The sequence below is a fragment of the Lissotriton helveticus genome, chromosome 4_1, assembly GCF_964261635.1.
Source record: "Lissotriton helveticus chromosome 4_1, aLisHel1.1, whole genome shotgun sequence".
Classification (NCBI taxonomy): Eukaryota; Metazoa; Chordata; class Amphibia; order Caudata; family Salamandridae; genus Lissotriton; species Lissotriton helveticus.
Window position 1 is genome coordinate 19,779,660 of NC_136063.1, and position 23,090 is coordinate 19,802,749.

General features: G+C 42.8%; 1 protein-coding gene across 1 annotated transcript in view; it reads right to left on the reverse strand.

Annotated features, from left to right (window-relative positions):
• Positions 1-23,090, reverse strand: part of LOC144827825 (phospholipase A2 inhibitor and Ly6/PLAUR domain-containing protein-like) — a 76,097-nt gene that overhangs the window by 39,206 nt on the left and 13,801 nt on the right. The window contains exons 2-3 of the mRNA XM_078685990.1: positions 14,799-14,937; positions 3,532-3,687 (exon numbers count right to left, since the gene is read on the reverse strand). Coding sequence (XP_078542116.1) covers positions 3,532-3,687; positions 14,799-14,937 — 295 coding nt within the window. The remainder of the gene's footprint in view (positions 1-3,531; positions 3,688-14,798; positions 14,938-23,090) is intronic.

A 23,090-nucleotide genomic window follows, 5' to 3' on the forward strand; every position in this document is an offset into this window, starting at 1 on the left:
TATTTGTCTTTCTGACTTTATCACTAGTGCATATTTGGGCCTCTCATGTAAGGCTGGAGTGGGCTGAACCACGTGATATTCGTGCATGGACATTGACATCTAATCCCGAATGATGACACTAAGGTCGGGAGATGGACAAGGTCGCAGGATGCTTGAACCTGAGAACAAGCGGTGAAAAGTTCAAGTGAAAGGATTCACATGTCGCATTTTTTGCCAATTGTTGCAGATGCAATGTGAATACGGGTGGGAATAAAAGTTGTGAATAAAAATGAAGGGATGGGTTTGCGAACAATTATTTAATGGAATAAAGTGATATGTGAGCATCGAGTGATGATCTCCCCCCCTTGCCTGACCAATCACATTTAGTATTTTTACTATATTGAAACATAAATGGGTGGAACATGTAGAACAAAAGATATAATTGAGGTAGTCTTAGTTAGTTAGTCAGAACTGCTGGAACGAGAGATGAGAGAACCAAAAGCTGAGGGAGAGATGCTTTGAGAAGCTGACGAAGAACCAAATGCAGAACTATTATCATAACTAATTGAAACAGAAAGAAGATTGTGGAAGAATCTCGAGAAGGAAGAGCGTGTCAGAGAGTGGTGCAATGCTGTTGTCAGTATCTTAGAGAGGTAACTATCCTGTCCTGAGTCCTGTCCTGAAGCCTTTGTCGCCTGATCTATCCCAGGGGACTCTTACCCTTCATTTGGCCTGGGGGTTGGCCTTCAGTTCATTCTTGGTAATTATATTTTTCATGATTTAGATGTTCTTTTCTCTCTATCCTCTCCTTTTCCTTAGACACTGTTCATTGAGTAAGTTCATAAAAATTTTGTTTGATGATTTAATTGATTTTCTCTCCTATGAAAAAGGGTGATTGTATTGTGTTTTTGAAGTGGTTCACACCTATTTAACTTAGATGAAGATTTAAACTTACACTGAGTCTGTGGTTATTTGATTGATGTATAGAAAAGTTAATATTGTGTTCATTATCACCATCAATTAGTTCAACCAATGGTTCATCAACCAGAGGAAAGAAATTTTTGATCGGTGAATGGTTAGTTAGGAAAAAGAAATAACTAATCTTAAATTGTGAAAACATAAACTTTGACTCCAGCGGTTTACTCAATTTAAAAGTGTGTTTATGGGCTCAGGTGAGTATATGGTATTGGAGTATCTGTTGTTGGTACGCCGCTGGATCACTCCTGTAATCAGGAGACTGGAAAGGCCAAGGGGGCAGACCTGTGCTTTGTCGGTGTTCATGAAAGTTGTGTTCTCATGGGCACTGCTAACAATAAATAAATAGGAGTCTGACCAGAAGTGAGCGGTACTATTGGTGGCTCACAGATGGCATTTTAGGGACCTGAAAACCTTATTGATGAGCTGCCACTGTTTTGATCCTTTAAGGGGCCTTTTCAGGATTATAGCAACTGGTCCTATGATCAAGCCTGGGGAAGTGTGTATCTTGTTTCCCCTTTTCCCCAAAAATTGTCTATATTTCCTTTTTTTTTAGGTGCATGTCTCTCAATAAGAGATCTTACTAGGTATACTTAGTGTGGGGACCAGTACCCACTGATGAATGTTTACTTTATTGTGGGAGAAAAATAGTAGAGGAGTGCAAGTAACCTTTTACTCACGGTTAAGAAAAATCTACATTTGAAAAAACCTTATCTCTGGCCCATACCTTTGAGAACATGTTTGATGGCAATAAGGATGCTGTTAGGAAGGGTACTCTCTCAAAATCTTTTTACCCCTGTATATGATTACCCTGATATGACATTAGATGATTACCCTGATATAACATTTTATGGAGTCAATCTATGTGAAAGTTGATATTATGGGCTCCATGTTGTTATTTCCTTTACATCCATCAGAGGTGTGAGTGCTCTTGATTTTGGGTTTAAGAGTTAGGGCAAGGAAGAGTGATTTAGAGGTGAGAAGTGGTGCCACTTTCTCAGTACATATGCTGCCCATCCCCTCTGTTACTGGAGTCAAAGACACAGTCTATACAATCCTTCCTTATACTCTATGTCACAGAAGTATCACACTGAACAAACCTTGAATTCCCTTAGGTCACAACGTCAGTTACACACTGCATGCACTCTGCACATCCCTCAGTTACAAATGACAGAATCACAGAGTGCATGTGCCCTTCACAACCCCTCTTTTACAGGTGGCAGTGTCATGGACTGTACATACTCTAAACATCCACTCTTGTAAAGGTGTCACCGACGGCACAATCTCTCAGTTACAGATGTTGAATTCATTGACTCTAACTCCCCTGCATGTCCCCATGTTATAAATATTGGAGTCACAGACTGCACATCCCCTGCATATCTCTGATGCTACACATGTCAGAGTTACAGACTGTATGTGCCCTGCACGCCCCTCTGTTACAGAACATACAGTACACACCCCCTGAGTTACAGATGTGGGATTCACACTCATTGTACCCTACACATACTCTCTGTTACAGATATGGGAGGCACCGATGGCACATACCCTGCACACCGCCTGAGATACAAATGTGGGAGTACATGTACCCTACACATACTCTGTGTTACAGATATGAGAGTCACAGATGGCACATACCCTGCACACCCCCTGAGGTACAGATGTGGGAGTACATGCACCCTACACATATTCTCTGTTACAGATGTTGGAGTCACAGACTGCACATACCCTGCACACCCCCTGAGGTACAGATGTGAAAGCCACAGACTGAACTTACCTTGCACATCCCCTCCATCGATGATGTCATAGTCAGGGACTGAACATACTCTGAACATCCCTTCTGTCCCCTTTTGTACCCCCTACTACAGATTTGCACTGCCATGCATGCCACCTGAGTTACATATATGGGATTCACAGACTCCATGTAACCTGCATCAACCCTCAATTACAGATGTCAGAGTCACACTGTATGTACCCTGCACAACCCCTCTATCACAGATGTCATAGTCAGAGACTGAACCTACTCTGAACATCCCTTCTGTCCCCTGCATGTCCCCTCTATTACAGATTTGCACTGCCATGCATGCCACCTGAGTTACATATATGGGATTCACAGACTCCATGTAACCTGCATCAACCCTCAATTACAGATGTCAGAGTCACACTGTATGTACCCTGCACAACCCCTCTATCACAGATGTCATAGTCAGAGACTGAACCTACTCTGAACATCCCTTCTGTCCCCTGCATGTCCCCTCTATTACAGATCTGCACTGCCTTGCATACCACCTGAGTTACAGATGTGGGATTCACAGACTGCATGTACCGTGCATCAACCCTCAATTACAGATATCAGAGTCACACTGTATGTACCCTTCACATCCACTCCATTACAGATGTGGGAGTCACAGACTGCATGTACCTAATACACCCCCTGTGCTACAGTTTTCAAAGTCACCAACTGTACTTAACCATACACAACTTTGCTGTTACAGATGTTGGAGTGACAGACTGCATATACCCTGCACATTGATTGATTGTGTACTGGATGTAAGAGTCAGTACAAACTCTCGTACATACCTTCCAAATCTCCTGTGTTGCAGAAGTCGGAGTCACAGCATACTCTACTGACCCGGTACGACATCAACGAGTTTTGTAAGGAGAACTCTCGTCCACAGGCGGCTTGTTCAGCAGCATTGAGACAATCCTTGTATGCAGTTAGAATAGGATAACCCCCTGTTGGCACAAATGCATGTTTTGATTAAACAAAAAACAAAACTCAGTATGAGTTCCTGAGCAGACATGGTTACCTTGAAGGAGCCTGGGTGAAACAGCCAAACCAAGAAAAAATAAGCGTTTAACGTGTACTAATATCTTCATTTCAGTTTTTATCCTCCAAATATCATTTTTAAGTAGAGAAAAATATCCCTCCTGATTTTTTTTTAAATGGGGTGTCACGCATTACACATTCTACCACAATCATTTCTCGTCTTTCACTAATTTTCAACTCACAATTTTACAACTTTTTGCATAGTTCAAACCCACTTTCAATAGCTCCAGTTGATTTCCAACCCATCAAGTTTTTGCCCACTGTGCCACTCCATACAAGAGCCTGTCTTATGCAAATCAGTACTATAATAATAATAATTCTTTCTTTATTCGGTTTTAGACATTACAAAACCATAAAAGCAACATAATAAATCTTACATTTATATGTTTAAAAATGTCAAGTCTATCATAAAAATGATTTTAACAAAATTCTAAAATATTAAAAGAATCAATTCCATTAGATAATTCAGTTTTTTAGAGGTTGTTCCTGTGCCTTATAATACATTTTAAGAAGTTTAATACATGATAACAAGTGCGTTCAGGATCTAACATTTGTAGGGATAACATGGCGGGACGACATTGTCTAAAACCACAGCGTTTTAACAGGGGAAGTAACCAGATTTTTCTGTGGGTATTAAAATATTTACAGAACAATATGGTATGTATACAAGACTGTGGGGACATGTCATCACATGGACAATGAGCCAAAGTTGGTTCCCATGTATTCTTTACTGGGAAGGCTACTAGTCTGTGAAAAAGGTTGAATCTAAACCTTGTCAGAAGCATCTTGTCGTAGGTACTGATCTCTAATATCAAATAAGGCTGGATTTGCGGGGTAAGCTGTACCATGTTTGCATGTAGTGCAGATTGTTTAGATGATACCAGAGTAATCCTACGGGTCTCTAAATGATTCAGGGCTATTTGCTTCAACTCTTTCTTTGATAATTCGATTAGCTTGTCAGGTCTAAGATAGTATTTTTCTAGGCCCAGGTCTAGAAAGAAGTGCCTGACATAGGTAAGCCATGCTATTTTATGTGCACGGTCCAGCGCCATGGAATCCTCTAAGATGTTTTTTGTCAGCGCATTTTTGTCCGAGACCCAAATGCGCCTCCAAAGTAACAATGGTTGAACCCTTATCAGGTCTTCTAAATATGGGATTCCTAATTCTACATGACAAGCATAGATAGAGGAGCATTTTGGAGCACATAGGAGAAATCTCATGAAAGCGTTCTCTGCTATCTGGAGAGAACCAACATCTGCATGGCCCCATACCCCAGCCCCATACAATGCGATTGCTTGGCATTTCGCTGCATACATTTTTAACAGATCAGCTGGTGGTCTCCTTCCAAGTCGTTGGGAGAAGTTCATCAGTGCTACGATTGCTCTCTTAAAAAGATGCCTCCTAGCCTCAATGGCTGCCTTCCAGTTTAACCTTTCATCAATCATTATGCCCAGATAGGGGTACTGGGGTGTCCTCTCAAGTTTTTGTTCATTTAAGTAAATATTCTTGGTTCGTTTTCGTCCTCCACCAGCCACCATAACAAATGTTTTTTTAACATTTACATGTAAATCTAAGGCACTCATAAAATCAGCGTACTTGGTCAAGGACTTCTGAAGTTCGGTTGGTGTGCGTGCCAGGATGACCGCGTCATCCGCATAAAGTAGAGTGGGGATCAAGCGTTGGTTTAATCTGGGGAGGTCCTGTCCCCCTCTCAGCATCACCTCCTCAAGTCCGTTTGTATACAAAGAGAAGAGAAACGGTGCCAGGACACACCCCTGCCTGACTCCCCGCTCCACTCTGAAAGGTGCGGTAAGTTCCCCTTTTGTGCCGTAGCGCACTCTTGCAGAAGCCTCTGGGTATAATTCTCTCAAGAAATCCAGGAGGGTGGAATCCACCCCCATGTTTCTCAAGAGAGTCCATAGCTTCGCATGAGATACGCAATCGAACGCAGCTGACAAGTGAACATATACCATGTACATTGTCCCCTGCTTTGCATGAATATATTTAGACACGATCATACTTAGATTAAGGGCCTGTTCTACAGTTCCGAAACCTTCCCTAAATCCAAATTGTTAAGGTCGGATAAAATATTGGTGTCATGTGCCCATTGCTGTAGCTGCTCGAGTACTACTCTGCCGACTACTTTGCCCAGAGAGTCCAACAATGAAATTGGGCAATAACATGTCACGTCCTGGCGGTCCCCCTTTTTAAAGATTGGCACCATGATTGAATTGGATCAGGACTCCATCAATCCCAGTTTTGCTACTGCAGTGCATACTCTTGTGAGTATAGGGGCCCAGAGGTCCGGAACATGTTTAAAAAGGTCTACTGGGACCCCATCAGGGCCAGGCGCTTTACCACCTTTACTTGATTTTAACGCCTGGATTACGTCGAGTATGTCGAATTGCAAGGGAATTGGAAATTCAACCAGAGGAAGAGAGTGATCTAGGCCTTCAGTCGGGGATGTTTGTTTAAATATTTTTGAGAAATGATTTACCCAAATGTCCTCTTCTATAGCCACTTCTATCTTAGGGCTATTAGAATCTGATAGAAAGGGGGTCTTAACTATCCGCCAAAAGGACTCGCTGTTTTTCGTAACTGCACTCTTGTGAAGATCATCCCATAGTGCTTGTTTTAGCTCTTGTTTTCTTAGCTTCCTAGCCTTATTATATTGGAGCCTAAGGTGCTGTATCTGTTGCTGGACTCTATGTGGTTGTTTAAGGACCATTTTTAGGTTGGTTAACGCCACAGTACAGTCATGGTTGAACCATCCTGTTGGAGTTGGTTTAGTTAAATTTGATTTTCTAGTCAGCAATCCTTTTGTTTTTTCTAGGATTATCTTGAAGTTTTCAAGAACCACCCCATCCTCTACTGATGGATCTAAGCATTTTTTTATGTTAGGGTATGTTATCTTTATCAGTTTCTCGGTTAATTGTGTGGGATCGATCTTTTCCCATTTCAAAGTATACCCATTATTCTTTCCGAGTTCTATCTTATTTTGTGATAGGGTGTTTGCTATAGTTGATGTTTGAATTTCTAGATCATTCAAATTAACATTTAATCTAAGGGCGCTGTGGTCACTTAGGATATTATTCATAAGTATAAAATCCCTGGTTAGGTGCCTTAATCCATCCGTCAACAGAATGTAATCGACGGTGGTCTCATGGCCCCTTCCTAGGTACGTTGGATCTGGGAGATTCTGAATAGAGTCGATGTTATTTGCTATTGTCAATTCTAAATCTAGAAGGAGGTTGTTCATAGCTGTCCCTGTTCTTGCATGGGGAAAGTGCATAAGAGGATTGTCATGCTCATCCACTATCCCACAACTCCGCATGCCCGAACGTGGGCAGGGGTGTAGGTTGAAATCTCCTCCCCATAGTAAATGAACAGTCCCTTTTTTCCCATACAATTGACTAAGATATGCAATTTTTTCCTGGATTGTTAAAAGGGTGGAGCAAAAATGGTCGTCCTCTAAATTATTATAAAAATTTATAAGTATAATAGTTATTTTTTTTCCTACTGAAAGACAAATTAATTGGTAGTTTGGAGCAAATTCTGTCTTTAATACCTTAAGATTTTTTATGGTATTTGCTATGTAAGTAACCAAGCCTCCCTTGGGCCTACCCGCAATACTTGGAAGGGCTGGAGAGAAATAAGTTATGTAGCCCAAAAGATGTAACTCCTTCATGGCCCATGTCTCTTGTAGACAGATAATTTTTCCTTCCTCTAGGAAGTGAGCAGCAGAGCCATCCTCTATTTTAGGGCGGAGGCCTGCAATGTTCCAAAAAATTACCGACAGATATTGTATTTTATTCTCTGGCCCTAAAATCTTCATCTCTGTGGGATCTGAGGGTAGGATGATTTGCTCGATGTTTGGATTTTCTACTAATGGTCAATCGACCATTTCTAGGCCACTGAAACGATTCGTGGTCGCTATACCCGACCAATTATCCCAATGTGGTGCTTCCCTATAGGTGGGTCTATATGGTCGCTGTGGAGGCCCACCCCACTGCTCCCATTCTCTACCTCTGTTTCGTGGGCCCACGATCTGCCAAGGGCCCTCGTGGTTTTTATAATTGGGTTCCGCAGCCCGCCAGAAGCTATCGTGATCATTATAGCGCGGGGCTATTTCAGATCTGGGGATGTCAAGTTCCCAGGGCTGGAGAACTGCTTTACGCCAAGAGCTATCAAATTCCTGGAGGTAGTTACTATGATGTCTTTTGGGATAAAAAAAGGATAGACGCTTTGTATCTATCCCACTGCTTGTGCTATGATGTTCCCATGAGCAAATATATTCAACTACTTTGGGATCCTCAAAGGTGATCACAATGCAGTCTCCCTGTATAATTTTTTTTCCCTGGCCTACCCATGGGGTCCTACATACTGTTAGTATCCTACTTGACCAATTGGGGGGAATCGGGCGGTTTATATTTAACCAATATTGCGCCTTATTTTTTAAGGACCAAATAGGTTCTACACCCTGTCCCGCCAATTCTGGTACGCCAGTCATCACCACTACGAATGGGGATGCCTCAGGTGGCATGTTCACGGGGAATCTACCCTCATGTATTCCTCTGGTTCCTCCCTTGTTTGCTGGTGGGTTTGATGTTTTTAGAGAATGTGTTTTTGGGACTGGTGTTTTTGGAACTAGAGTTTGTTGAGCTGATGTTTTTAAAGCTGGTGTTTTTGAGGCCATTATTGTCTGTGGTATGGACGTTTTATCTTTCGGAGGAGGTTTCTCCACTGTAGGGGCTTTTGATACTGTTTGTTGTTTAGAAGATGGGCACACTAAAGTTGTAGTTTTGTTTTGAGGAGTAGGTGCTGGCAATTTGTTTGTCCCCATTTTTTGAGGCCCTTGAATCGGTTTTAATATTGGGGGATTTGTAAGCTTAGATAGATGTTTCTCAATATTTAATAGTCTACTTTGTAGGGGAAGAAAGAGCGAGTTTAGTAAGGCAGCTATTCTGTTTACCAACTCTGAAGTGTCACATTCTTTACTGGGGGATGAAAGAGCAGGTGAGCCCGAGGTAGTAATGTCTGGTATATTGAGTAGGGAATGATGTACCAACACATGACGGTTGGTACCGTCAACTGTTTGCAAAGTTGGCCCTATCGCGTTTGAGCTTACAGGTGATTCAACAGTGTCCTTGATTACTATCTTTTCCCCCTTTTCCTTTTCCTTTCTTTTTCTAATTGCCCCCTCTCTCCTCCCTCTTGCTTGTCTTACTTCCTCTGGTGTATGGTCAGGTAAGATTTCAGGTGTTTTTTCTAGGTCTGAGTCTAAGGTCAGTAGGGAGAGTTGGGAGGCTGAGAGATCTATCATATTTGGAAGACTGAGCCTATTGTTACCTTGTGATAGTTGCGTTAAATTATCACCCTTCTCGGGAGTTCTTGCTACAGCCAATAGTCCCATGGAAGATCGTCTTGCATTAGCAAGATCGATAGATACTCTATCCTCGATCAAACTGATACTTTGATCTATAAACGAGTTTGCCTTAGTAATAACGTCATCCATGGGCCCTAGCAGCTGCTCGCCAACCCCACCTTTTTTCATTTTTTTTTGTTTACTACCTCTCGTATTCATTTTTGATAGAAAAGGTGCACAAGAACTTTGTGGAGGGTCAATAGGTAGACAATTTTTGATGAAAATAGATCAAGAGAGTACATATAGGTCCAAGCCGAATAAGCAGGGCTGAGTGTAGTGGCCCGGTCCGGTTCCTCACGGTCTCGAACGGCCTCAAACGGCCCGCTCTTTGCCCGGTCTTCGCCCCGAGCTCCGTCCCGCGCGCGTCCCGCGTCGCGAGTGAACTTGGAACACTAAAATTCATGGGATCAGTGGCCGTGGCCGCCGGGGGAAGAGGCACCAGCTGTGAGCAGTGGAGGATGCTGGGCCTCGCAGTCCCCCGGTAGGCTCCTTTGGCTCAGTGCACGCAAAAGTCCTCCACCTGGGCAAATCAGACTGGGAGCGTGTAGACTGTCCGCCGACTGCGGGACCGCTCACACCAGCTGACAGCCTCAGGGAGCAAGCAGACAAACAAAGCGTCCAAGAACGATCCTCTGTGGCAGGCAGGAAGGAATCGATAAATGAGCGGCACCCGCAAAGCGAGTGTGGCGAAAGGTAATAAAGTTTGGAGTCAGTGGGCGTGGCCGCCGGGGGAAGAGGCACCAGCTGTGAGCAGTGGAGGATGCTGGGCCTCGCAGTCCCCCGGTAGGCTCCTTTGGCTCAGTGCACGCAAAAGTCCTCCACCTGGGCAAATCAGACTGGGAGCGTGTAGACTGTCCGCCGACTGCAGGACCGCTCACACCAGCTGACAGCCTCAGGGAGCAAGCAGGCAAACAAAGCGTCCAGGAACGATCCTCTGTGGCAGGCAGGAAGGAATCGATAAATGAGCGGTACTAACCTAATACCCATGAGAACAATCCATCTGGAACTACCAGGCAAGGCATTCTCTAGAAGGGAACACAAGAAACCACAAATCTATTACACCATTATTAGGCCTCATTAGTGAATTATAGATCCTGTGGCACAGCAAGCAAGGAATGTACGTCAGCCAGCACATGTTACCCAATCATTTGCTACCATGTGGATACAATAGAAGGGCATTCTGATGGGCATGGAGGCATGTTACAACCAGCCCATAGATGGCAACAATACGTTCTTCATTTGTGCTGGTGCTTGGCATCCGTACTTATTTCATGACAGGACTGTAAAATTTTACCGCGACCTCGCGGATTGACAAGAAAGAACTGCAGCGATCGGCTGGTTTTTAAATTGTGTTACGAGCGTTTTTTCTCTTTTTAATTTAATTGTTACTGCTATTGTGTTTTCTGCTCTGAATACTAGACGTAACACATCCACTTACCCACACCTTAAAATAATTTCCTTGCACCCGCCGTTTGAGCGGGAAAAAACACTCCCGACACTTGGCCATGCCATCTTGGCTGAAGAAGGCAGGCACACACTCATTAGTTGCCGCCATTTTGGGGAGGGGCTCTAGTGGCTGGGCAGGGCTCTCATCCCACCGTATTTAATTGGGGCAGTGCAAGCGCGCGCCCCAGGACAGTAGAATTGTACCGCGACCTCGCGGATTGACAAGAAAGAACTGCAGCGACCGGCTGGTTTTAAAATTGTGTTACAAGCGGTTTTGCTCTTTTTAATTTAATTTTGCTGCTATTGTGTTTTCTGCTCTGAATACTAGACGGAACACATCCACTTACCCGCACCTTAAAATTACTTCCTTGTACCCGCCGTTTGAGCGGGAACAAACACTCTCCACACTTGGCCGCGCCATCTTGGCTGAGGAAGGCAGGCACTCGCTCATTAGTTGCCGCCATTTTGTGGAGGCGCTCTAGTGGCTGGGCAGGGCTCTCAGCCCACCTTATTTAATTAGGGAAATGCAAGCGCGTCCGCGCCAGGACGGGGGCAGGGACAGGCACCCCTGGCAGAATTCTCCCGGGTAATATCTGCTACAGCATGGATGCACTGTTGACGTACAGAGATAATCCGAGGGATGCCTGTATGCATGTAATGTCATTGGAGGAGGAAGGTAATGACTGTCCTCACTGTCCATATTGCACCTTCACACTTATACCTCCTGAATCTCCCCCCTCGGTTACTAGAGAGACCAAATCCTCTTTCCTCCTGCATCTCAAATCTCGATCCCTGCCCAAGCATGCTAATTAAATCCATCTGTTGCTAGAGGACAGATGCCCTGATGTTCTCTTTCTTACCGAGACTTGGACAAATTCGACCTCTGATGCAGATGTGGTCCAGGCTCTCCCTTCTAACTATACATTGGCCAGACAGAATCGGGAGTTTGGTCGGGGAGGCGGAATTGCTATTATATTTAAAAATATCTATAGCTGCAGATCGACTAAGGGCTCTTTGGCGGACTGCGAGAGTCTTTCCTTTGCCATTTGCTTCGCTCCCACCTGTACCTTCTCAGGCATCCTCCTTTATCATCCTCCTGGAGGACACACTAGTTTTTTTAATGACCTCCCAGGTACTGCTATAAATCTGGCTAACCACACCCCTAACTACTCAATTCTTGGTGAATTTAATATTCACCTAGATGAGCTAGACTCTCCTCCCTCTCGGGATCTCGTGGCAGGCCTTGAAGCTTTTCACTTCAGACAAATCGTAACTGGTCCCACCCACAAAGCTGTCCACTCACTCGATCTTTTTTTCACTAATTTAGATAACATTACCTTGTACAACACCATTTTAATACCCTGGTCAGACCACTCATTACTTTCCTTTGTCTGGACTCCCGGGGCTCTCCCTCAATCCTCTACAAAATCTAATAAGCTGGGCCGGACATGGTCTAAACTCTCAGTGGAAGAGTGGATAATGAATCTTAACAATTCCATCCCCGCACCTTGCACCAATCCCATCAAGGCCAATGATGACTTCAATAGTTGGCTGGAGTCTTCCTTAGATCTTAACCTACGGAAGAAACAATTCTGTCATCGAATTGGCTACAACAAGAAAGCTTCCTATACTCCCGAACTCAGAATACTTAAACAATCATGTAAGCAGCCTGAACGGAAATGGAGGAAAGATTTCTCTGAATCAAGTAGGGCGAACTATAGAACGGCACTGAGAGTGTACAAAGACGAAATACGAAATAAAGGCTGCTTAATCCAGCTATTATCAGTAAAAGATTATACTGGCCTCTAACACTCCTAGGGACATTTTTTAAAATTTTAAATCCCGTATTACTCCTCCTAGCCCTCTTCCTGACCTTTCGAATATACAAGAGCGTTGTGACGAGATCCCTAATTTCTTAGCAACTAAGGTGGCTAACATTTGTTCGCAATTTCCACGATTGGATGCTGATATGCAACTCTCCACCCTTCTCCCATATGCCAGGCTGGAAGTTTTTGCCCCCCTTACTCTATCTGACTCACAGCGTCTTCTGGAGAACCTTAAGTCGGGATACCCAGCTGATTTCGCGCCCCCCTCCATTCTTAAATTAGTGTCAGAGATTGTATCCTGTGTCATCCGGAATGTAATTAATGCCTCCCTGGCGGCTGGACAGGTTCCTCCGCTATGAAAGCAAGCGAGAATTAAGGCACTTCTAAAAAAATAAAAAATTAGACCCTGGGGACTGGGCTAGCTACCGCTCAATCTCTTTACTCCCTGGCATTAGCAAATTGGCCGAAAAACATGTTAACTCTATTTTGGCAGCCTATGTGGAGAACAATAATGCTTTACACCCCACTCAGACTGGATTCAGAAGTAAGCAGGGCACTGAGACGGCCCTTCTTGCTGTGGTGGAAGAAGCAAGGAAAATTGTAGATACCGGAGGCTGCGCTGCCTTCATTTTGCTAGATCTCAGCGCAGCCTTCAATACGGTAAATCACCGCATTCTGATTCAAAGACTGAGGGAGGTGGGGGTAGCGGGGACTGCCCTTAAGTGGCTGCAGTCTTCCCTCTCCAATAGATCATTCATGGTCTTTGAAGATGAGGCTCTTTCAAGACAGACCCCTTTACAGTATGGTGTCCCCAGGGATCTTCCTAAAGTCCCACCATGTTCAACATCTACATGCGGCCCCTTGTGGACATTGTGCTTCCCTGGGGGGTCCAGCTGGTCACTTATGCTGACGATACCCAGCTGGTGGTGTCCCTCAGCCAGCATGATATGAATGATAAGAATCTGACTTCCTGTCTGGTTAACGTAGTTGAGTGGATGGATTCTTCCTTTCTCAAACTTAATGGTTGTAAGACCGAACTCATGATATTAGGACATGCTGCTCCCCCCAACCTTGACCCTTAGTGGCCAAGCTGTCTAGCCCCCCTCTACAAAAGGAACAAATTAAGAATCTGGGTGTTTGGCTGGACTCCAATCTTAGTTTCTCTGTACAATCGCGCAAAGTGGCTGCCACTTGCTATGGCCGGATTAGACTGTTGAGGAAGATCTTGCCACTTCTTCCCTTTGACGCTAGACGTCTGCTGGTGCAAGCCCTTATTCTATTGTGACTTGATTACTCTAATGCGATCTATCTGGGTGCTCCACAGGGGACTATCAAGATCTTACAAGTGATCCAGAATTGGCCTGCGCGACTTTTACTGAATGTTCCGAGGCGCACCTCAGCTAAGTCAGCACTCTGTCAGTTGCACTGGCTCCCAGTGCAACAAAGACTCTGGTTTAAAGCCATGTGCATTGTACACAAATCCATCACCGGCAACGGACCCTCTGCGATCCTGCTGATGATTCAACTTCATCAGGTCTCTCGGACACTCAGATCCAACAATAAAAAGTTTCTGTCAGTCCCTAGGATTTGTCGGGCACGTATGGGTGGTTGAAGATTTGCGCTCCATGCGGCAAAACTGTGGAAACGACTCTCCGATTCGGTCCGTCTTGAACCCAATTATCTCCACTTCAGGAAATTGCTGAAGACCTTCCTTTTCCCATGAGTAGCGGAGAAGCTCTAGCTGTCCTAAATGCGCTGGGATGCCCTAGGGTAGCAATGCGCAATATAAATGTGTATTCATTCATTCATTCATTCAATCATGACTGTGGCATATATTTATAACAATCCACCACATGGTGGTTCTCTCTTTATATTCTTAAAAATGCACAGGAGCGAAGCTTTTACCAGATCAATATAGGTTTCATAAACTATTAATAGCAAGGAGCTAGCTCAGGCCTTTCTTACAGCTTTGTTTCATCTAGTATAGTTCAAATTATCAAACATTTAGTGCTTTAATGGCATCTAGGCTCTTAACTATCTAGACCCCTCTTCCTTCGCCTTCTTACATTCCACTCAGTGCCAGAACACTCCATGGAATTGCCATGCACTCAAGAAATCTCAGTATTCATTGATTCATTTCTTCATTCCTCTAGGTGTGCCATTTGTACTGGTATCTGGCAGAGCTGACAAGGACTGCAGGTGGTGCAAGCTGCAGTGGCCTCCTAAGAAATATCCTTGACCCTGGCGCCTATTATTTTACAAATTAAGCACTGGCCAAAATATTGACTATTGAGTCACGGAACAGATATGTGGCACTCACCAACGGTGTTGTTCTCCAGCCCTTTGATGCAGTGAGTGGCATCAGGAGGGCATTGCTTGAAGATACCTGAGCATTGGCTGGTGCCGGTAGCAAGACACTTCTCGCAAAGTAGACAATCTGCAGGAAAAAGAAAATCAATCTAGAAATCTGAGCATAATTGTGCATTTCATTCAAACAGAGAGAAATAAGTGTGAAAAACAAGTATAGATGATTTAGCCTTATAGGTGGGCCCATTTACTCTTCCTGTGGAAATGTTTTAGGAATAAGGAGAAGCCAAGGAAGTTCTATTGTTCTGTGGTACAAAATAAAACAAAAAATAGGAAATGTATCAGAGAATTCCAGTTGTTTGGTTAGTAGACAAGTGAAGTCATGGAAACACAAAAGGGTTTGTAGGGAGAGATGAGCACAATCGGAGGCAGAATGAAGATTGTAATAGATTGAGACAGAAAGAGACCGATAAAAACACTCAAATGGATAGATAGGGAGTCTGGCCAACAACTGACATGGCCACCTCAGGGTAGAGCTTCGAGACTCTGGAGGGGGGAATTTTTTCAAACAGCTGTCAGGAGGGGCTCAAGGAGACTGAAGAAAAGCAACATGAATGAGACAACATACATACATACATTTGAGGTTATTTTCCACATGAGTAATTAAAGTTAAACTCAGTTCTTCAATGCAGTCCTGAAGCCTGGTCTTTCCTTCATCTGAGCCTCACAACTCATTCTGTCAGGAAACAGTCTGTTGCTTAAGAAATGAGTGACTTTATTTGCTTTTAACACTCAGACCCTGCTTCAGGGGATTCAAATCACTCTTGAACTCTGGTTGGAGTCATTGCACTGGCAGAGTGGAAGGGCAGGAGTTTTCCTGTCAGCAGAGGTGTGGAGGGAAGTTTAGAGCATCGTTTCTGTAGCTAAGGAAGGAAGCAGCCTGATTCTAAAGAGTTACGAGACATTCCCTTCCTTGAAGTGGAAAGGCTGCCCTGTGTTTTTAAATTGCTGTTTTACTTTTCACAGATCACAGGTGAAGCATATGAGAACTTTCTACTCTGAGGTATTCATCTCTCTTCATTTGACAGCTTAGACTAAGCTATGCAACATGGGAATTCCTATCAGAAGAGAGTTTTGGGGAGAAAACTCGACTAGGTAGGCAAGAGCTGTGTGACATTTCTGATACTCTGTTTTTCGGCTACCCCTGTTTGAAAGCATGCAGCCATGACTTTTACAATCCGAGAAGTCTGTGAAATAAATGACACATTCTGTCAGGAAACACAGCAGGGGAAACTTGTGTGACATTTCTGATAGATTATTTTTTAGCACTCCGTGTTGGAAAACATACAGCGATCATTTTGGAGAATCCCAGAAGTCTATCCGTATCCAGATATGTATTTGCGTTTATAGGGTTACTACCCAACTGCTTTTTGAGGTGACTGGATGTCATATTTGGTTACTAGGCAGTACTTATTTCTTGTTTTTAAGAACATTGAAGTATGGCCAGTGAAACACCAAATAGAAAGCCTTTGTTTGCACAAGTTGTAGGGAAGACTCTACCTTCGGGCACTTTTAGTACTGTCCCACAAGATACTGCTTCTATAGACCTTATTTTAAAAGAGATCTTTGCTGAGGGGCAGTGATTGGAATCTACGGATTTCAAAATCTCACCTCTCGTGACCGAAATGACGTCAATAAGGTTGGACCTAAACTCTTTTCATACCAAAGTGGAAACTCTAGATAAACAAACCACCCTTTTGGAACAAATATTAGATAATGCAAAGTATTGGGTTCCAGATATCTGGCATTAAAAAAAAAAGATATGGATTACATCGCCCAAATAAATAATATTTGCTTTTATGGAGTTCCAGAAAAAATGGAAATGAATAATGATGTGAAGAACTTGCTACTAACCTTAGTACTGTGGTTACTGAACATATGTTTTGAGCATTCCTTGAGTTGCAGCGAGATCAAAGGATTCGGTCAATTACTTCAACTTCAACCCTTGAATCTAGACCTTGACCAATTATTACTTGCCTCCTGTGTCATTTACAAGTCTGTAAAATATTAACAGCTGCTCGTAAACATGGTCCTTATGACTTGGAAGGCCATACAACATGTATTGCTGTGAACTTCTCCACTGAAACTAATGAAAAATGAAAAGCGACCCAGCAACTTAGGTCAGGACTTAGGAAATGGGATATTAAATATGGTATTTTAGAACCTGCTACAATGTGGATCACAATGGATGGAAAATCAAGGGAATACACAGAGTCTGGGGATCTGATACGCTTCCTGGAGAGTTTAGAGGACCAACACATGAATTTAACACCACCACTTCTGACTGAAACAACAATGAACAGTCAACTTCAATAACAGAATGATCGTCAAAGCCACCGTAATGGTAATGGTAATGGCAAAATAACAAATGATAAAATTGCCCAAGCAATCTCTAATATTCAATGCAATATTACACCAGTAGAAGATGGTTTTCATGGGGAATGTTACCATTGGGTAAAAACAGAAGCAATAGATCCCCTTCATGATACCTATAAAGAAGCAGAGGAAACTGGTAATCTCACCTCACTCACAAAAATAGCTAGGTCCTTCCCAAACCTGAGAAAGATCCATTATACTGCAGTAGCTAGCATCCAATTTCCTTTCTGAATACTGATTCAAAGATATTAGCAGCCAAAAGACTCAAACAAGTTTTTTTTATTTATTTATATATTTTTTTTTGTTAGTTCAGTTCAAAGCCAAGTACAGAATACAACAAAGCGAAAAGGGACGTTAATATACAAAGCATATTATACAAATAAACAAAAAGAATAAAATACAATCATAAACAATCAATCAGATAATTATTCTACCGGGGCCAAATGATCAATCATTGCCTGCCAAACTTTAACCCCCCCTTTGCATTTTCTTAAGGGATTTAATGCGGTATAGATTATATTCTAAATAAAAAACATTATAGAATTTTGCATATACCGGTGCTTCCAGTTTCAACCACATTGAGGATATGCATAGGCGAGCTACGGCCATAGCCATAAATATAAGATATCTGTTTTTATAGTATCCTAAAAAAGAATCAGTTACATTAGATAATTCAAATATAATCAACTCTCGAGAGATTAGCACATCACAATTTAAAATATGCGACAGAAAATTCTCAATGGATGTAAAAAAAGGTTTTAACACTGAACAATCAGAAAAAATATGTAAAATATCTGCCATATCAGATTGACACCTAAAGCATTTCCCGTTATTGGCATTGCCCCATTTCAGCATTTTTAAAGGTGTGTGATAAAGATTAAATAACGTTTTGTAATGCTGTGATTGTAAATTGGCAGATAGAATGATTTTAAGCGGCCGTATTAATAGAATCTTGCAAGGGTACTACTGGAGTACCCAATCTAGTACACCATTTAGACTCCTAACCCCATATCGACCTGATATGTATTCAGCAAATAATTATGCAAAGTCCCTATCCGTGACGGCTTTTTTAGAATTTCCATAAAATCATTAGGACCTAGAGGTAGAATACTTTGGTGTTTAAAGATGAAATCGCGTAGCTGTAAATACTTAAAAAAGTCATGTTGAGGGACAGTATATTTATCTCTCAACTCGTGAAATGAGACCATTATACCATCGTTAAACATAGAACCAAAAGATATGATGCCTTTCTCCCCCCATATGCGCATCGTACGATCCCAAAATATTGCCGGAAATAATTCAGTGGAGTTGCATGGAGTATAAAAGTTAATACGTCCCAGGCCAATGATTTCGCGGGTTGAACGCCATCCTTTAAAAGCCGCTAATACTAGTTTGAACCTGGTTCTTTTGTAATAGCTAGGTTATCAAAAACGAAGCAGCATTTGTCGTGGTTGAGGACCGAGTAGAAGGGAGAAAATATCTGGGCTCTCAAATACTGGTGGAGTCCCCCCAGTCACAGAGTATTTAATGTTTTGCACAAGACAAGACAAATAATATATTGCAAAGTTTGGAACACCCCACCCACCGCGCAGAAGCGGAAGTGTCATATATTTAAAAGCCCTGCACGAAGATTTTCAACCCCATAGAAACCTATCCACTATGGATTGAAATTTCTTCAGTTGTATAGCAGATACCTCCAGTGGTACTGACCGAAAATAGTACAACACTTTAGGCAAGATAGACATTTTAAGGACATTACGTCTCCCAACCAACGAAAAATGCAGACATTCAAGTTTTTCAAGCTGATTTTTAACAGAATGTAGCATGTCTGTCCAGTTCACCGTAACCAACTCTTGAAGTGACAACCTGATTTTAATGCCAAGATATTTAGCCTCGGGAGTAACACGACAATCATTATGACAAAGCCCTGTTGAACAGATGACCTGAGTTTTCAGTGAATTAAGTTTGTACCCCGACACATTACCAAACTCTTGTGTTAGATTTTCAATCTCGAGTAGTGCTGATTCGGGATCGGATGATATAACGGCAACGTCATCAGCATAAGCTAACACACGAATACTGCCCCCAGGCAGCACCATAGATTGTATACGTTGATATGTCGTCAGCATCTGTAGCAGTGGTTCAATATAGATAGCAAATAGTAATGGCGAGCATGGGCAGCCCTGCCGCGTACCCCGATTGATATTGACATATGCAGATTCCTGACCTGGCAGGAATCTTGGCCCTTGGGTTTCTATACATAACTTGTATAGCGTGTATGAAACTAGGTCCAAACCCCATTTTAACCATAATCGCCCATAAAAATGCCCATGCAACGCGATCAAACGCTTTTTCGGCATCTAAAAATACCAATCCAACATTCTCATGAGTGAACCTGGCATAATCTAAAACTGCGATAACACGATGTATATGATTGATCGTACCACGTCCAGGGAGAAAGCCATGTTGTTGATCAGAAACTAGTGCTGGCACGACCTGGATTAACCGATTTGCAAGAATTTTAGAATATAATTTCGCATCTACATTAATAAGCGAAATAGGTCGATAAGACCCTGGAAGATGGGAGGGTTTGTCTTTCTTTTAAAATACAATTATACTTGCATCATGCCATGAAGGAGGAGGATATCCAGCCTGAGCAGCAATGAATGTCGCCAGCATGTCAGCCTTAATATTAGGAAATGGCAAATGATATATCTCTAACTGAATTTTATCGGGCCCAGAAGCCTTCCCAAGAGCCAGATCTTTAAGTGCAGTCTCAAGTTCTTGCATTGTAATAGGTGCGTCTAGCTCTTCTTTACTTATAGAATCCAACCGGGGTAAATCAAATTTAACAACAAACTGATCAATCAGATCGAGAGAAAGGTCTTCTTGGGTATAGAGTTCCTTATAATATCCGTGAAATACTTGAAGAATGCCCTCGGACGATTCTATTAAAGTACCTTGGATATTTTCTATAGATACTATACGCTGCGCAGTCTGTCGCCCCCGCATTCTTTGGGCTAGGCATCTTCCCACAGTCTCCCCATACTCATATCTCTCGGTTCGATGGATTTTATATTGACATGCTATATCACGCCTCCACACCCCATTGATCTTAGCCTTGCAACCTGCATTTTATCTTGTGATACACTACTATTCCGATGCATGATAATATCCGATATCAATTTGCGCTCTGCGTTTGTTAAATCAGATAGAAGTTTATGATTTTTTGTTTACGTTGCAGAGTCCAGGCATAGCTACATGTTTCCCCACGTAGCCTAGCTTTAAAGCTGTCCCATACCATGGCATAAGAAGCAGAGCCCCTATTAAAATCCAGAAACTGTTGGGCCCAATCTAGAACTTGCCGTACATAAGTTTCGTCCAAAAGAAGTTTCTTATTAAATGTAAAAGTCCGATGTATACGCTGGATTTTAAACATATGGCCATGTCTTAAATGGGGTGGCTGAGTGGGCTAAAGAATGGTGATGGATTAAACCCAGATCAGTTGACTGGGGGTGAGTGTTTGATTTCCTCAAACGCTCCGTCCATCATCCCCTTTTGTATCGCTTTGTTCGCCCTAAGTGTGGCAGGGTATGCTCAGACGTGAGTCCCTTGCTCACTTGACCACTGGATTCAAGATAGCCTGACTGATGAGGATTATGAATCCGAAACCGGTCCCAGGATGCTTGTTTCCGGTCCATGGAAGACATGGCTTGGCAGTTCGGGCTGGACTGTTCCCATGAGGCACAGGGTCAGACTGATTTGCATATGGCCATGTCTGAAATGGGGGGGCTGAGTGGGCTAAAGAATGGTGATGGATTAAACCCAGATCAGTTGACTGGGGGTGAGTGTTTGATTTGCTCAAACGCTCCGTCCATCATCCCCTTTTGTATCGGATTTTAAACAGAGGCATGTCTATAACAACCGGGGCATGGTCAGATGTAATACGTGGCATTACCGACATCTGGGCACCGGCCACAAGAAAGCTGGGTATAAAGATATAATCTAGCCACACAATTTTTTTGTGGGTGGAGGAGAAAAAGGTAAAACCAGGATCTCTCGGATTTGCCAAGGGCCACCCATCTAACAGCCCATGTTGAAGCACTAATTGTCGTAACGCTCTAAATACCTTCGGCTTTCTACCCACATAGCCAATAAATTTAGAATCCCAGATGTGCACCTCACCATGAATATTAAAGTCACCCAGTAAAAATAGTGGTGTACCCCAAAGAGCAAGCTCAACATTCAAAAACTCTAGGATGGTGGGATCGTCAATATTTGACCCATATACCGTGCATATCGTAGCGATAACATTTCCTATAATACACTCAACAGTTGCCCATCTTCCTAGGGTATAAACCTTAGTCTTTCCTGTTGTGGTGATCGATGGCCGCCCCAGTATAGCAACCCCCGATTCATCGTGGACTGTTGTGAAGTAGCCAATACTGCGTAGCCAAGCTCAGTCAAAACTTTTCGGTTCGCCCATGAGATATGAGTCTCTTGGAGACAAATAATATCCGGCTGAATCAATCGTATTTCATGCAGCACTCGCCTACATTTAAGAGTATTATTTAAGCCACAGACATTAAATGAACACATACGAAAATTATAACTAGCCATCAAATCTACACATTAGATGATAACTCCCATAATTAACAAAAAACAATACATTTACTCTTGAGGCTTTATAGCTTTGAACTGTCTTTTCCCCCTTTAACCCCCACACAGCCCCCCGTGACCACCCTACCCCTGCACCAAACCCGCTCAACCCACCCCCCCACCCCATGTGACCCTCCCCCAAAACTAAGGCAATAGGGCCTACCGCCCTGTAGATGTGTGTGAGAGTTCACAGTGTTTGGGCAAATCCGTTGAATAGAGAGAGAAAAAGCATGAGGGTATAAACCAATCTAGTAAGTCAAACATAGCATACTTATAACAACACCTCACACTAAAGAATCCAGATATTACTTAGCTAGGGCCCCAGATGTAAAGAATCGGTTCTGCCCCTTATACACAATTTTTAAAGTGGACGGCTGGAGAAGCGAAGCTTGTGCCCCCTTCAGTTGAAATGGAGCAATCAGTTGACATAGCCGCCACCGGTTCTCTACAGTGGCGTGGCAATAATCCGGTCTTGCAAGGTCATATAGTGTTTGTCGTACTCAAACAAGTTATCGCTAAACTCATACATAGTTCTCAACTGGGATTCATGCAAGGCAGAAACTCTCATACCCATCTACGTACTTTGGCTCACAAACTCTGACTTTCCAAGGATGTTGGAGGAGACGGATTAGCCTTATCCTTAGATGCAGAGAAGACCTTTGACCGTATCGAATGCAGATATAGGTTCTGTACACTACATGGGTTTGGATTAGGCAATGCAAATATCTCTACGGTCAAATGATTATATGAGACAGCCTCCGACCAGTGAATTGTGGGAGTTTCATTTAAAAAAAAAGTTTAGTACAAAGATGAAGCCACAAGGGTGGCTCTTTAACGCCAATTTTATTCCTTTTGCACTTGAACTGCTGGCTGCGGCAATAAGATGATGATGCCCCACTATGGGTTCACACTGAAAGACAAAGTTTACAAGCCACTTCAGATTTTAAAATGTTTTACACCCATAAAACACCTACGTTACAAACTTCCAACCCAATTATTCAATCTATGCTTAAGATTTGAATGCATGCCCGAAACTCCTAAAGAGTAACCAAAGACTACATGGAAAGGCCCCCAAGTGGCATAAACCGATATAAGAATAGGTAACCAGACTATGTCCTCGGATATATGGGAGATTGCAGGTATTCTAATATTGGATCACTTACTTACTTTAGAAGGTGAACTTAAAACTTTTGAAATGCTTCGGGTATAA